The sequence below is a fragment of the Sceloporus occidentalis genome, unplaced genomic scaffold (assembly GCF_023333645.1).
Source record: "Sceloporus occidentalis isolate IW3139 unplaced genomic scaffold, rSceOcc1.0.p SCAF_3, whole genome shotgun sequence".
Lineage (NCBI taxonomy): Eukaryota > Metazoa > Chordata > Lepidosauria > Squamata > Phrynosomatidae > Sceloporus > Sceloporus occidentalis.
The window spans coordinates 141,904,935-141,919,719 of record NW_028316983.1 but is presented as its reverse complement, the minus strand read 5'-3'; the positions used below and the strand labels follow the sequence as shown (position 1 = coordinate 141,919,719).

Sequence of the window (14,785 nt, the reverse complement as noted above, 5' to 3'; positions counted from 1 at the left end):
TTCTGGGGTGTCACTCAATGTGGGCCACACACCCTGCACCCCACTGCCCCAGTGATGCTACTGCTATCAGATATGTTCGTTTTGTCTACACTTTCCATTTCAAACTGATGCTTAAAATATCTTAGATATTCATCTAATGAAATGCAAGACGTGGCCAGGCTCTCTGACATACTGCTTCCTACCAAGTAATTTTTATGGTTCCTTCATGTAAGCTCTTCTTACAATACCACCACAATTCTGTATTTTAAAAGCTTCAAACGGGTTTTCAAGAATGCTGAAAGGATCAGATAAATGTAGCAGCAGGAAGTATTCTTTTTAAAAATATATATTTCATTTCATCACAATGCCATATGACATGTCTCACAATGCCTTAATATATCTATATCATATTTAACCAAAGTACCACATCACAAACATCTGTACCGTTCCACCTACTTATTTACCTACCTAGTTTTGGGGGAGGCACCATAGATGAAACATAATTAGCCAGTCGCTGACAAATATCACAATGGATCCCTCTAAACCCACCTCTCCCATTTCTTTTGGAAAGCTTAGCATTTTTGTTTTGTTTTGTTTTGTTTTTTGGAGGGGTGGCTTCTCTGTCACTTAAAATATCATATCTTTTACCTTGGTAACAATTGCACTAAGAACACACATGAAAAAAATGAAGGTTCGCTTTCAAGCCAGGGGCATGAGAAGGAGGGCTGGGGATGTGGGTCTCACTAGGTGACACTTTAAGGGGTTTGTGTGATATTCCCTTTCGGCAGAAATGGGCTGTGATGTTTGCCTGTGTCTCTTTAAAATGCTGAAGAGATGGTGTGAGTGGGGAAAGGCTCAGCGGGAAGAGAAAGGAGAGGCCTCGGTTTTAAGAGGTTTTTTTAATTACAAAAATAGGTTTTAAATTTAAAAAACTTTTTCTAATTTTAATTTTTAAATTCTTTTAAAATTTCCTTTTAAAAATCACACCTACTCTTTAATCACACGAAACTATATACATGTAAAACATTTAGTATGTGTGCATGATGTTGTAATTTAAAAGTATAATTTTAATTTTGCTAGTTTATGTCACAACCATTGCCTTTACATTCGGTGATGTACGGAAATGACGATTTATGAATAACATTAGTACAAAAAACATGACTAAGGATTCCGTATGGTGTGGTATGAGAGGAGGTTAATGGAGGGTGACATCACGAGTTACTGCACCAAGTGAGCCCAGTTTCCAAGCAAGATATCTACTCTATTATTATATGCAAATGATACGGTTTTATCGCATGGATATGCCATAATATATGATTATATTATAAAGTTATATCATATGATTATACTAGATGAGAGCCAAGGTGGTGTAGTGGTTTCAGCATTGCACTATGACTCTCAAGACCAGGGTTCAAATAATGTTGATTTTTGTTTTGTTTTGTTTTTATATAGCAAAGATCTATCAGTTTTGAATTCATAAGAAAGGTGGAGGGTGGTGATTTTTTAAAAAAAATATCACTGGATGTATTTTAGAAGAAGCTTTCAAGTAGTATCCTGGTATCCAGAAGATTCACAATGTTTTTAGTTATGCAATGTTACCAGATCTGTTGGTTTCACATGTGCATATTGCTAGTTTCTAACACAAAATTGCTGAAACTGCCTTTCTTTTTTTGTAGTATAGAAACCTATCCCTATTATTCCCATGTTATTTCTGCCTCTGATCAAATGTTGTATTAAAGGAGTAGTGCCTAGGAACACATCTATGTTGTTAATTGAGTTTGCCTGTATACCCAACATTAGAAAAGGTATACTCTGAAGGGACAAAATCAGAATCCACAATTTAATAAATGGAAATAAAAAGCAAAAAGTTGGAAGAGCACTGTTTAAATAAAAAGTAATAAATTAACTTTTCAGACAGCTATCTGTTACATAATAGCTGAATACCAACCAGAATGATAGTAGGTCAAACAGCAGAAATTTGTAATTAATTTTGTAAGCAATGTCAACTGTATCTGACTATTATATGCCTTTTCTAGTAGCACTTATTCAGAAAGATAATTTCTCTGTTATCTGTATTTTTTTGTCTATGTGGAAGATCTTATTTGTCATTGTTTAAAGAAAGAAGTCTAAAGAAATATCAGTTTCAGTCTTATGTTACCAATATCTTTGGCCTGCACTTTACCCCCACCTGCCTTGTTGTCATCTCCACAGTAAGGAAGAAAGGTAGAAAAGTAGTGGAGAAACAAGGGCTGAAACTGCACTGCAGAAGTAATGCAGTTTGATACAGCTTTAACTGCCATGACTCCATGCTTAGTTCTGTGAGATATTTAGCTTTCTCTGTCAGAGAACTCTGGTACCATAAGTCCCAGGATTCCATAGCATGGAGCCATGGTAGTTAAAGCAGTGTCAAACTAAATTATTTCTGCAATGCATATTCAGACAATGGACGTTAACATCTGCATGACAACAATATTGAAGCCCCTTGTAAAATTCAGCAAAAAATGTCAGCGTAATGATGGAAGAAAAGTTTCCTCTGAAACTCTCAAAGAATCCTTTCCAAGGGATACACTGATTTCGTTGGGCAATTTGTACCTGTACAAAAGCAATAAAAGGGTGAAGCAGATGCCTGGGAAAGTGCAGCCTGAGGCCGCTCCGGCCACAAGCAGATTGACTTCGTGGTGACTACACGGCCCACTCCAAAAGTGGGCCAGCAGCAGTGGCCCTAAGACATGCTACCAGGAGTTGGATTATCCTGGCTCCTTTTTGCTCCGGCCTAAAGGACCAAAACGCAGCCTCAGTTCAGCTTCTGGCCATGTTGGAGACAGGCATCATATAAATGGCGCATTTCCAATGCAGCTGGAAGCCATTTCCTATGGTCCATGTGTTTCAGGCCAATGTTGTGATTTGGTAGACTAAACAGGTTTACTCACTGCTGTAAAATGTGAGAGCCTGAAAGCCGAGAGAAACAGCAGAAGCACTTTTTTGGGGGGAAATTGACAAAGATTGCTTGGGTGAGTATTTTGCTCTGTTTGCACAATGCCTTCTCCCTAAATAGAAGGTTTTGTGCATGGGTGTTTGTGTGTGTGTGTGTGTGTGTGTGTGTGTTGCAACTGAATTAAAAGGGGCGTGACTGTAGAAGAAAAGGCTTAAGCAAGGTCATTCCCTGGAATAGTTAGAAAAAGTCAGAGTCCACTCAATAGAGGGATAGAATAAACCAAGCAGAAGCTATTGGTGAGAGCTCTTTGGGGAGGCTCTGTGATGGCACACTATTTGCTGGGCTCCACTGGTCTGCTCTTGCTATGGATCTGTTGCACAGCACAGAATGGTAAGTAGTCTTTGAATTTGAAACAGATGCAATCAATAATATCTAGCAATGTTAAAATAACATACAGATATAACCCTTTACTTAACTTCTTTATGGGCTGGAATCCTAAGTACAACGGACCCTCCCCTTACACGGGGGATCCATTCTGGATCCCCCTATGTAAGGGAAAATCGACCTATTCTCAAGCCCCATAGGAAATAATGGGGTGTGTGCCTGTGGCGGTGTGGCACACACGCGCCACAAGAACAAGCACCATTGCTTTTCTCCCTGTGCAGCTTCTGCGTAAGCTGGCAGCAGCATAAAATGCACCCATGCATGGTGCAACCACACTGTACCCCCAGTTCAGCACCTAAAAAAACATTTGTTGGACCTTTCTTGTGAATTTTCAGGAGTATCTGGTCTGCTTGACATTAAAGAGGCTTCCTGAGCAGTTACTGAACAATGCTCATCCCAATATTTACATTCATCTACTTTTGCCATAATTGTGTATTTACGTGTAGCCCATGCTTTAAAATTCCTATGTAGATTTAGTTCTGTTCATAATCTGTCCAGGAATTTATACAGACACACACACTGCATTCACAGAACATTTGAAGAATCCTTGTATTCCTTAAGACAATTTCCATCCAACACTATATTCATGATAGTATCTCTCTCTCTCTCCCCCTGTAGCCTTCGTGGTTTTCAAAACCTGCAGGGAGCTGCCCCAACAATCTGGAACATTTTCTTAGGTTATAGCAGAGCATGTACACTCGTCCCTCCACATTTCTGGCTTTGATTTCTGCATATTTGATTATTTGCATATTTGATTAATATGCTCTCTCCCATGGAATCTCTAGGTCCTCTAGAGAAATCCTGCTGGAAATTGACCATAGGGTTGCACTGGAGGACCTAAAGATTCCTAAAAGAAAACACGTTTCTAGGCATTTGTAGATCCTGCAACATAATTCTATGGTCAAATTCTGGCAGATGTTGACCACAGCATTATAATAATAAATAATAATAAATAGTTTATTTATATCCCGCTTTTCCAATTTTTGACCAAAGCATTCTGCTGGAGGACCTAGGAATTCCTAGAGAGGTGTTCTCTCAAGTTAAAAAAGTACTGTTTATTTATTTTTGGTGTTTGGACATTATTGGATCTGGCTTAGGTTGCTTCCCCAAAGAGATAATTTATTATCCATTTTTCTACAGCAAAGAAGTAAGCTTGGTGGGTTTTACACTATGGCTAAGAGTAAATAATTAATCTAGTGGAAATAGAGACTGGGAAAGACCTTTGGAAGGACAGTTAGTAGAATCATTTGTTAAAAGTCTAAAAGAGCCCTGCTGGACATTGCCAACAACTTGAAAAACTGACATTTGTCTGGGTTATACTGTTCTGTTCTTCTGCTGTGCTTTGCAAACAGGTAAGTACAAGTAAATAATACACTTTGTAAAAGTAAAGCCTGTCTCAGGAAACTGTTAAGATTTGTTTAATCTCTATTCAATTAAAATATTAGGTCAGATTGTTTCACTGCTTATGTTTCCGCTAGCATCTGGCCAATTAATTGCTTTTTTAAAAAATGGCATTGTATTCTGAGGTGAAAAGTAGAATAAACACAATTAAACATTTAAAAGCAATGATTTGGTTGGACAAGCTAGTGAATGCATACTTCAGTGTTTTCATTTTTCACATCTAATATGATGCAATTTGTTATACTCTTAGGCTTGCAGGGTTCAGCATTCACACACTGTTGCCTGCCATCTTGTCCCAGATAAAAATATTTTCTCCCTGTATATTGTCTTAGTTTTGCTATGTTTTCTGTTTCTCAAAACAACAAATAAAATAAACATTTTTTTAAATAAAAGGAGTTCCTCAATGCATTGGATTTAATGGCAAAAAACAAAGCAAAACAAAAGTTAATCAGATGGCACCTCAGCTGGTATGCCAAGAGTAAGCATTTCTTCAGATGGTCATCTGGAGAATGCTTTTGGTGCAAAACTGCCCTGCACACACACCAACGGTATTGCAGAAATTCCAGCAATGTTGCCCCCAAATGTGTTAAATGGGAAACAGTTTGTTAATGGGTTGATGGGAGTCCAGTTCTGCAGAGAACTTATGACTGAGAGGAGTCATTCCTGAGATGGGTGTCTGTGACAATTTTTCAAGGGGAAGGGGGTCCACACTGCACAAAGGCATTTACACCACATACTTGTGTATTTGCTTTTTGTATATGTTTCACAACTTTGGGGTGAAACAGACGACCCCAAAAGGGCAGATTGCGGCCACACCAATCTGCTTGCGACAGCACCATGACAACTACACACAACAGCCCCAATCCACCCCAGATTTGGTCCAAATAGGAATGGAAAAGATTAGCTCTTATTTGGTCCAGTAAAAGGCTGCCTTAGGCACCCTGACTCAGCCTCAAGATGGCTTCCGTGTGCTCTGGTGGCGTGCGGCATCTAAACGCCATGTCCCCAGAGTGACTTGAAGCGGGCCCCGTGTTATTGCCCAGCATGACTTCCGGGCATCTTGGGGTCATGTGATGTCTAAATGCCATGCTCCCAAGCTGCCTAGAAGCTGGCTTTTCAGGCCTGTCTGTTCTGGCCCTTAGTTACCTCCTGTGGCTTTTACTGGGAGGAGCATCCAGGGATTTTGACAGCTATGATTAAGAAATGTGTGCTTCAAACTTCAGAAGAAGAATCATGAATTCTAATAAAACCTAAGCATGGGGATCCATAGGGCTAAACCAGATGCCTTTATGGGGGTCGAGGTCTGGCTCAAGAGAACTTTGTAAGTGGGTTTAGCTGAATGTAGTAGCAGTTACAGAGATCTCTTCAACCATTTGTGTTCAATGTATGGAGATCTAACTTACTTCTGGGTAGTCATGGACATTGGGAGAAGGGACTTGTGTTGCATTCCAACTCCAATCCCCAATTTAGACCTATGCATTCCTAAGCAGGGTTTTTATTCTGGGTGAGGTTTCTCCATTCAAATGAAGACTATCAATAAATCCATCACTTTAATTATACTACAACATTTCCCCAGTACTGGAGTTCAGGTTGTCTAGAGAGACAGACACACAGAGATAATAAACAAGTGGGGAAATTTGTGAAGAAAGGTTGTTTAAAAATATTCAAAGTGTGGTTGATAAAGGTGTCTCTTGAGTATCAAGAAACCCCAGTGTGAAAAATCCTGGATGAGAATCTCTGCTGTTCAGATGATTCAAGACAAAATTTGCACATGAAGAAACAGCATTTTATGAGCAGAAAAAAGAACTTGCTGTGCAGAACATAGTATTTATGCTCAGAACTATTATTTTTTATGAAGAAAAATCTGTTATCTGAACACAAATGCCACATGTAAATTTTGTCCTGAACTATGAATAGTCATCAAAAACTACATAGTTTTTGGAAACTCTCTTGCAGCAAGAATTTCTAGAATTACTCGTTGGTTCCTTCAAGAAGAAAATTAGCAAAGAATTCCATCCCCAGAACACAAACAGCTGCACAAACCCAATACAAAGAAAGCATGGCTATTTTATGGAACAATCTCCTTTATAACAGTAATACTTTCATTTATCAGATAAGAAAATTGATCCCATTTTCTAAAAGAAGGATGGGCAACTTCCCCGTGTTTGCAGTCTGTGATGTCCATCCTTCACCCTTCTTCCAACCCACCCTTTTACAGTTTTTGAAGATTAATTAAAAAGAAGCCATTGAGGAACTATAGGGGGCATTGGGGACTTGGGCGGTCACACCCCGAAGCATATAGGGTGCACTGTAACTATACTAAAAAGAATTACTTAATATTGGAAACACCAGTGGACACTTTAGGACAGGGCTGGGAAACCTTTGACTATTGAACATTTTTGGTCTATCTTTGGTTTTAATGTTTGAAATTATATGTTTTATTCTTGCATTTTATTGTTACTGTTAGGTTGTAATCCCGCCTCGATCCACCTGGGAGAGATGGGAAAATACAAATCATCATCATCATCATCATCATCATCATCATCATCATCCCCATCAGACTCCCACTCAGAATGACTAATGGAAAGGAATTACCATTAATTTATGGGTGATACTGCAGCATATTCATATTTCTTTCTTCTTTTTCAGTCCCCATATACCAACAGGGACAAGTTGCTTATGACGATTTGGTGAACCTCTTGACTGATTCGGGTAAGATTACACTGCACCAGCCTAAAATAAACTAAAATAATTTCTACCACAAATTTCTATTAGGAAAACTACCTTACACCAGGAGAGCGGAAAGTTCAGCCCATTTTGTAGTCCCAAAGTCCCCAGACCACCCATTCCAGTTAATATTTCCCATTGGCATTTTTTGCCTCAAATGACCCCCAAGTGGTCAAAATTACCATCCAACAGAGTGGTCTTTCCTGCAATCCACTGACTCACATCCACCCCACCCCAAAATGTTAAAAAAGCCATTCAAACCTATTGTTGCTGGAGGAGGGGGTAGGCTTCTTCTCTTCATTGTTGTCCCACATTTTAGACATATTTAGAATTTTATTATTGTGCAGTAAGAAATATATACCCCAAAAGTATTCTCGGCATTTGCAAACTCACTCTGTTGTTCAACCTAGTTTTTGTATACTTTAACATTTACCTAGTAATATCACATTGATTAACATTTTGGACATTCATTCCCTTTGGATTTTCTTCAGATTGTATAAATTTTTCACCCTTTACTAAAGATTTCTGGGGAAAGGAACATTTATCAAAACACTGAGTTTTGATCCTTGCGGAAGGTGAAGATCTTGCATATATGCAACTTAAGAAAAGATTGAATCAAGACAAGAGAAATGTAGCCATAGAGGTCAGAAAAAGAGTTTTATTTAGAATTATGTAAAGATGATGACCATGTAATTAACGAAGTCTATAAAGCTAGAAACAGAAGATGCTTGTAAAAGAATATATGATAAGGTGGGCTCCAAATTATGGGCATAATGTTCATATGTATGTATGGGAAATATGTGGCTTAGGCCTGTTACAGACTGCCAAAATAAAGCTGCTTCGGGTCTCTTTGGAGGTATGCTGTTTAAATGACGCATGCATCCTAAGAATCCAGAAGCTGCACCATAGCTGCACTCCAGTGCTTAGGAATGGAGTGTGGCTTTGGCGCGACCTCCGGACTCTTAGGACCCATGCATCATTTAAATAGCATGCCTCCAAACAGACTCAAAGCAGCTTTATTTTGGCAGTCTGTAACAGGCCTTAAAGATATAAAATTTACATTGTGCAGCAATTTAAAAGAAAACCTGTATAAGAAACAGTTTTGGTGATGTCACGATAAAGAGGGCTTTTAAGACGGTGAAAAGTTACTGGCCTATGATTTATATGTAAATTTTAAAAAGTAGATATTTTAATGCTACCAGAAATACTTTTGTTTGATATTATGGATAAAGAACTGGCAAGTAAATATGGATTACTTCTTCAGTTTATGACAACAGCAGCAAAAAAATATTTGTTCAACGTTGGAAAGTAACTGGAGCACCAATGATGAAAGGATGAAGTGTTAAAGTTGCTTGGCCCAAATGGCCAAATTAACTTAGGTTTTAAAGTATAAGCCAGTTTAAGATTTTTTGAAACATTTCAACTGTTTGTGGATTTTTGGAGCAATAAAAAAACAAATGCTGTAGCATATGGTTATATTTTTGTAATTTTAGTACAATTATTTAGTTGGCTCTGTAATGGTAGAATAATTACCCCCCTTTTTCATTACAGACAGGATGGCAGGGTTAAAGCCCTATTGTGAATTAATTTTTTGCCTTTTTTCTTTTTCTTTTCCCCCCTGCTTTTTCTTTTCAGAATGTATATTATTTTGATTGTTAATTAGATGGTTCATGTTAAAATTAATTTAAAAATTTATCTTGCATGTTGAAACGGTGTTTTGTATGCTTAGAAACTGGAAGGACTCAAGCAGTGTCAGAGACAGAGATTTCAGCCCTCACCAAGTCTTATTTTACCATCATATTGCCATCGTATTCTTCAATATTTCCATTGTAGAGATTCCAGCCAAGTGTGGTCCTCCACCAGCTATTGACAATGCAATGCTTATTGCCCGCCGAGCACAAGAATACTTATCGGGTGCAACTGTGATATACCAGTGCTATAGACTGTATGAAATGGAAGGCACTCCAATTGCATGGTGTTCAAATGGTTACTGGAGAGGTGTGCCCAGATGTGTCCGTAAGTGTTATAACTATAAACCTGACTATCCTGTATTAGTGAAGAAGGACCTTGAAAAAAAGTGAGATAGACATGACCATTTTCTTTAATATCCCCCTCAGTGAGGCCAGACCACCTGATGTCAAAGGCTAAGGGTAGGTTTTACTATCACTGCAGTGCAGGTCCTTGCTTTGCTTTAAAGAGCAGCAATATGTCAGTTTTATTTGAAAGCATATACATGGATCTAGCTGGAGGCATCGTTGGGCAAGTACTATTGGTCCCTTGTGACTGCACTACAACCACTGTGAATTGAGCTTGAATCAAACTGTGCAGCTTTATCTTATGTCCTGGTTATGGTCTCATTCAGGTGTAAAAAATATTGGAAGTTGGTTTGTATTTATTCATAGGAACAGAAATAGGATTTTGCTTTAAACAACTGAAGCAAGTTTTTAAGCTGTACATTGATTTCAGTCCCCAACAGATATATACTCTGAGTGGACTTCCTTTTGGAAGGGGTCTGCTGTCATCCTCATTTTGATGACCAAACCTCTCCTCACCTCTCCTCACCTATCACCAAATGAAGTAGAAGCAGCTTCATGATTGATACAAAGGAAAGCAAATATGCACTGTGCGGACATAGTTCTGTATTAAATTAGAGCCAAGTATTTGGGATCCTTAGGCCCGAGACAGATGGGCCAAAAGAACCATTTTGTCACCAAAACTAGTATTCCAGAGCACATGGCAACCGCACACTCCAGAATCCTAGTAGTTGCAGGCAGCAGCCTAATGGCGGCCTCCCATACACACAGGGGGCGCCGTCTTTAAGCAAGCAATCCACAGCGCATACATGTCACTGCGCATCACTTATGTCACGAGTTTGGCTGCTACAGTGTCCATCCAGAGAGAAAAAGGCCGCCACCAGGCCGCCCTTTCCCGGAGGTATGTACCGGGCCTTAGACAACTACTAGGAAATGGGACTTCCTCAGGTCATTGCCTGTCACATTTTCCCCTACTCTTGATGCCAAGGTCCACATGTTAGGCTTGAACATCTGAAAAAAGGAGAGCCTAAGCAGACAGATCTGTATGGGTAGGATTGCCCACCATGGACATCCATTCCTATTGATAGAATCATAGGGGAAAGGCCAGGAACAAACTGTGAGTTTACTTCCACAGTTAATTCACCACTGCAATAATATACATCTCTCTTAGCTGAATGTCAAACACAAGTCAGAGTGACTAGTAAGCACCCCAAGTTTTGGTTGACCAAGCTGAATAACCTTGCTAGAACTGATTCTCAACCAGGTAAAGTGAGTTGTGTATAGAAGCCAACGTTTTTGCTACTCAGGCCATAATAGTTTAACAATAATTACACAGAGTCAGGGTGACATATAAATTATTTCTGTTTTTGCTTCAGAGACCTGTAGAGCAGATAAAAGTGAGATGGACCATAACAACATACAACTGAGATCAATAACTAAGTCAACATCCATGAGAGCATCTGATTATTGGATGGAATTTGAGTGTAAAGCAGGATTTCATATGGATCCATCATCACCACCTTTTAGAAAACAATGTGTAAAGGGAAGATGGGTGTATCCAAGATGCCTATAGAAGAGTAAGTATTATTGGTTCAGTTACAGAAAATACACACCATATGTATACTAAATCCTCATCATAATAAACAATAGTAGGAGCATTTTGAGCCAGGCTGGTATAGTGGTTTGAACACTGACTACAACTCTGGTGATCAGGGCTCAAATACCTGCTCAGCCATGGAAACCCACTGGATGTCCTTGGGCAAGTCACACTCTCTCTGCCTTAGAGGGAGGCAAAATCAAACCCATTCTGAACAAATCTTCCCAAGAAAATCTCATTGGCACGTACACCTTAGTGTCTCTATAAGTAGAAAACAACTGGAAGGCACACAACAACAAAGGAATACCATATACTTGTGTATAAGTTGACCTCGTATATAAGTCGAGGGCAGGTTTTGGGACCAAAATCATGGATCAAACTCAGGGGCATGTAACAAAGGATCTAAAGGGGAAACATTACTTCTCTTTCTCCTTCTACTTCTCTGGATCTCTTCCAAGGAGTACAGTCTTGGAATGGAAAATGAGGAGACATACTTCCAACTTTTCTCCCTTTCTCTCTCTCTCCTCCCTCTCTTCCCCACCATCTTTTCCAAGGCTCATAGTCTAGGCATTGGAGCAGCATTACTGTATTAACCCATATATAAGTTGATCCAGGATTTTGGAGTTCATTTTTGGGCTTAATTTTTTTTGACTTATAGACGAGTATATACGGTATTTCTCATGCTCACTCAGGTAGTTGAGAGAACCCTCTTTATGATACTTTTTAATTAGAAACTCCCTGCATGGCACCAGGATTCCCTCTAAAGTTCATTGTAGTCCATTTAGCACAACCTTCAATCCTTCAGACTTCATTCTATCTGTTCCTTCACTATATTTTTAAAAGTCTGATCTGATTGATCACTAAGGTTTGATGAACGGGCAGAAATTGGACTTCTTTATTTTAGTGCTACATCATTGGCATAAAGAGATTTTCAGTTACTTTATTTAAAAATTGCTTTATGTATGATTTTTATTGCTAGAGTCAAAAGAAATGTTTTAAAAAATCCACTTTGCCATACTCTTTAAATAAAATTAATCACAGACAATGGTTTATGTAACTCACTTTTATTTATGGTAAACTATAAAATAGTCTACTTTACAAAGCATCACTATAATTTGAAGTATTTTTAGATTGTTCTTAGCTGTCCAAGGGGCGAAATAGATGGGTTGAAGGGGTGGCTTGAAGCTGCCCCTTCCAAAGATGGATTGAGGCTATGGCAAATATATGCTGCAGCCCCAACCCATCTTTTTTTCCCTGCCTAAAAATGATGCAGCGAATTTCCACTCTTTTTTCATCCAGCAAAAAGCCAGCTTTTCACGCCCCACAGCGACTTGAAGCCAGCTGCAAGGCACTCTGGCAGCATATAAATGCTACTTCACCAGAGTGTCTTGAAGCCATCAATGTTTAAACAGTTGGGCAGCTTCAAAATGTCTTGGCGAGGCATGTAGCATATAAACACCATGCTCCCAAACCTTTGAGAAGCTGGCTTTTAGAGCTGGTCTCTTCTGGTTCTAAGACTATTAAGAAGCGATTTTTCTCCTGTCCAATGCCTTTTCTACATATGCCTGTTTCATGTAGAGATACTGTATATATTAAGTTACATATTTTGTAGAGCATTATTTAATAGTTTTGCTTCTTTGTCAAATTGTTCATTATGTAACATTTTGGATATAATCTTTTAAAATCTCTTACGTAAAATTACTTGAAAGGTCTAGCAAAGTGAGTGCAGACACAGCTTTGCCTTTCAAGCCTCATTCCAAGAAGGATTTTCCCGCAATGAAAACATCAATTACAGAAGAGTAGTTTTCCTTAGGACAAGATGCATGAAGGAAAAAAACTACATTTCTCCTGCCTGCTGATTACAATCCCATTAGTTAGTAGTTCCTCCCCAGCCAGCTAAGAAAAGTTGGATACAAAAACAAATTTAATAAATGAAATTGTGTGGGACATGAAAATTCCTGCACATGAAACACAATTTTCTGCATGGAAAATAATATTTCAACACTGAAATATTAATTCCTGTGTGGGGAAAAAAAGGTTTTGTTATGTGCAGAAAATGCTATAATTGGGGATTTATTTTACGTACAATTTGCACGTGGTTGATTTGAATAGAAAGCAACATTTGCTGCACATACAAAAGCATTTTCTGCACAGTTAGTACTTCTGCATTGAAATATTACTCTTCATTCAGAAAATCTTGTTTCAGATGCAGGAAATGCAGTTTTCTGCATAAAACCATGAAGGATTCATTTTGGGCAGAATAAGTCCCAAATTGTGAGCAGCCTTCAAAAACTGCATCATTTTCAAAGACTTTCTCACAACAGGAAGAAAATTCCTAAATTAACGTTTTGCTGCTTTCAAGAAAATATTTAATGAAGGACTGTATCCCTAGATCAAATAACAAGTAAAAGCCTCCACCCTCATTACTATTTTTCTTTAACAGATGACTTGTCTTGCAACTTGGTGATCATTCTTTTAGATGGCGTGGTTATTTTTAATGTAAGATCAGTGATTGGGTTTTATGAGAAAGCATTGTATTATTCTGTGTGTATACACAGGTGTGACAAGTACAGAATGAACATTATTATCCATGATTTCTTGCTAAATTGTACAATAAATTTTCTGTCATTTCCCCCCCTTTTATTCTTCCAGCATCTGGAATCTGGATGAAATTCAATAGATAGAAATGTATTTTAACGTATAGTTTTCATCAGACAAAGAGGTCAAAGCACTTTGAATTTACTTACTGGCAACCTGAAGGCAAGAATACGGATTGTTTTCAGATCAAATGTGAAATTCAGTCTCTGTATACTTCTACTTTTTTGCATCTTTGCATTTGAGTATTTCTTTCTAATCCTCCCAAACCCTGCTTTGGCACAAGATGCAACATCTCTGTCCCAATATTGCGTGTACTGACCCTCTATCTTCACAATTCCAGGCCTATAATTGTGATTCTTTGAAGATGAATAATAAAAGAAACCACGGTCCGTTCTTCAATGTCCAGTAATTTTTATTACAAGTAGTTGCAACTGTCATCTATCCTCCTGTTTTCTGTTCTTGTTACATTTTTCTGTGATGAAATGTCATATTATTAATATGGAAACATGAAAAACAAAAGTATGATTATTGGCTTATGTTGCTGCATATCTTAATCTTGCTGGGTTGCTCATGCATGTGAAATCAAAGCAATGACACATACATGATTCAAAGTTTCAATAAAAATATGCATTCTGGTTCTGGTTCTCTCTAACTACACAAATCTAGTTTGAACTTTGGTAGCTTTAATATGCTAAAATGGGCAACTGAGATTTCTAAGCATCCACATTTCTGACCAATTCCTGAAAAACTTTACAATTCCTTTCAAACTATGCAATAAAAGCACTATGGGGCTCAACAAACTGCCCCCTTGAAGCAGCCTACAGCTGCCCCTTTCCTTGCCTGATTGGGGCCATGCCTACTACACACCACTTCCCTGATCTGGCCTTTCCATGGTGCAAAAAGAAGTGCAGTGTGTGTAAAGATGCAGCATGATGCTGCCTGGTATGGACACAGAGTCGGAGTGGCTGGCATGTGGTCGCCATGCCCCCACTCTTCCCCCATGCCAGCTCTTTATGCTGATCTGTAGAGGGCCTATGATTCCAGCTTCACTGATTTGGTTCCATCCTGTGG

The 14,785-nt window shown here is 38.6% G+C and overlaps 1 protein-coding gene and 1 pseudogene across 1 annotated transcript; both read left to right on the top strand.

Annotated features, from left to right (window-relative positions):
* Positions 1-3,173: 3,173 nt before the first annotated feature.
* LOC149316898 (complement factor H-related protein 2-like) lies at positions 3,174-14,107 on the top strand. The gene is made up of 5 exons (XM_089516488.1): positions 3,174-3,304; positions 7,409-7,471; positions 9,320-9,502; positions 10,896-11,096; positions 13,769-14,107. Exons 1-4 carry the CDS (start codon positions 3,238-3,240, stop codon positions 11,090-11,092), a joined length of 510 nt encoding a protein of 169 aa, XP_089372614.1. The 5' UTR covers positions 3,174-3,237; the 3' UTR covers positions 11,093-11,096; positions 13,769-14,107.
* LOC149316899 (U5 spliceosomal RNA) lies at positions 7,960-8,063 on the top strand (annotated as a pseudogene).
* Positions 14,108-14,785: the final 678 nt, after the last annotated feature.

What these genes read in the sequence shown, in the direction of transcription:
- LOC149316898 (XM_089516488.1), top strand. Translation starts at nt 3,238, where the DNA reads ATGGCACACTATTTGCTGGGCTCCACTGGTCTGCTCTTGCTATGGATC. An exon ending in CTGTTGCACAGCACAGAATG is followed by an intron (nt 3,305 to 7,408) that starts GTAAGTAGTCTT and finishes CTTCTTTTTCAG; the next exon opens with TCCCCATATACCAACAGGGA. An exon ending in AGGTGTGCCCAGATGTGTCC is followed by an intron (nt 9,503 to 10,895) that starts GTAAGTGTTATA and finishes TTTTTGCTTCAG; the next exon opens with AGACCTGTAGAGCAGATAAA.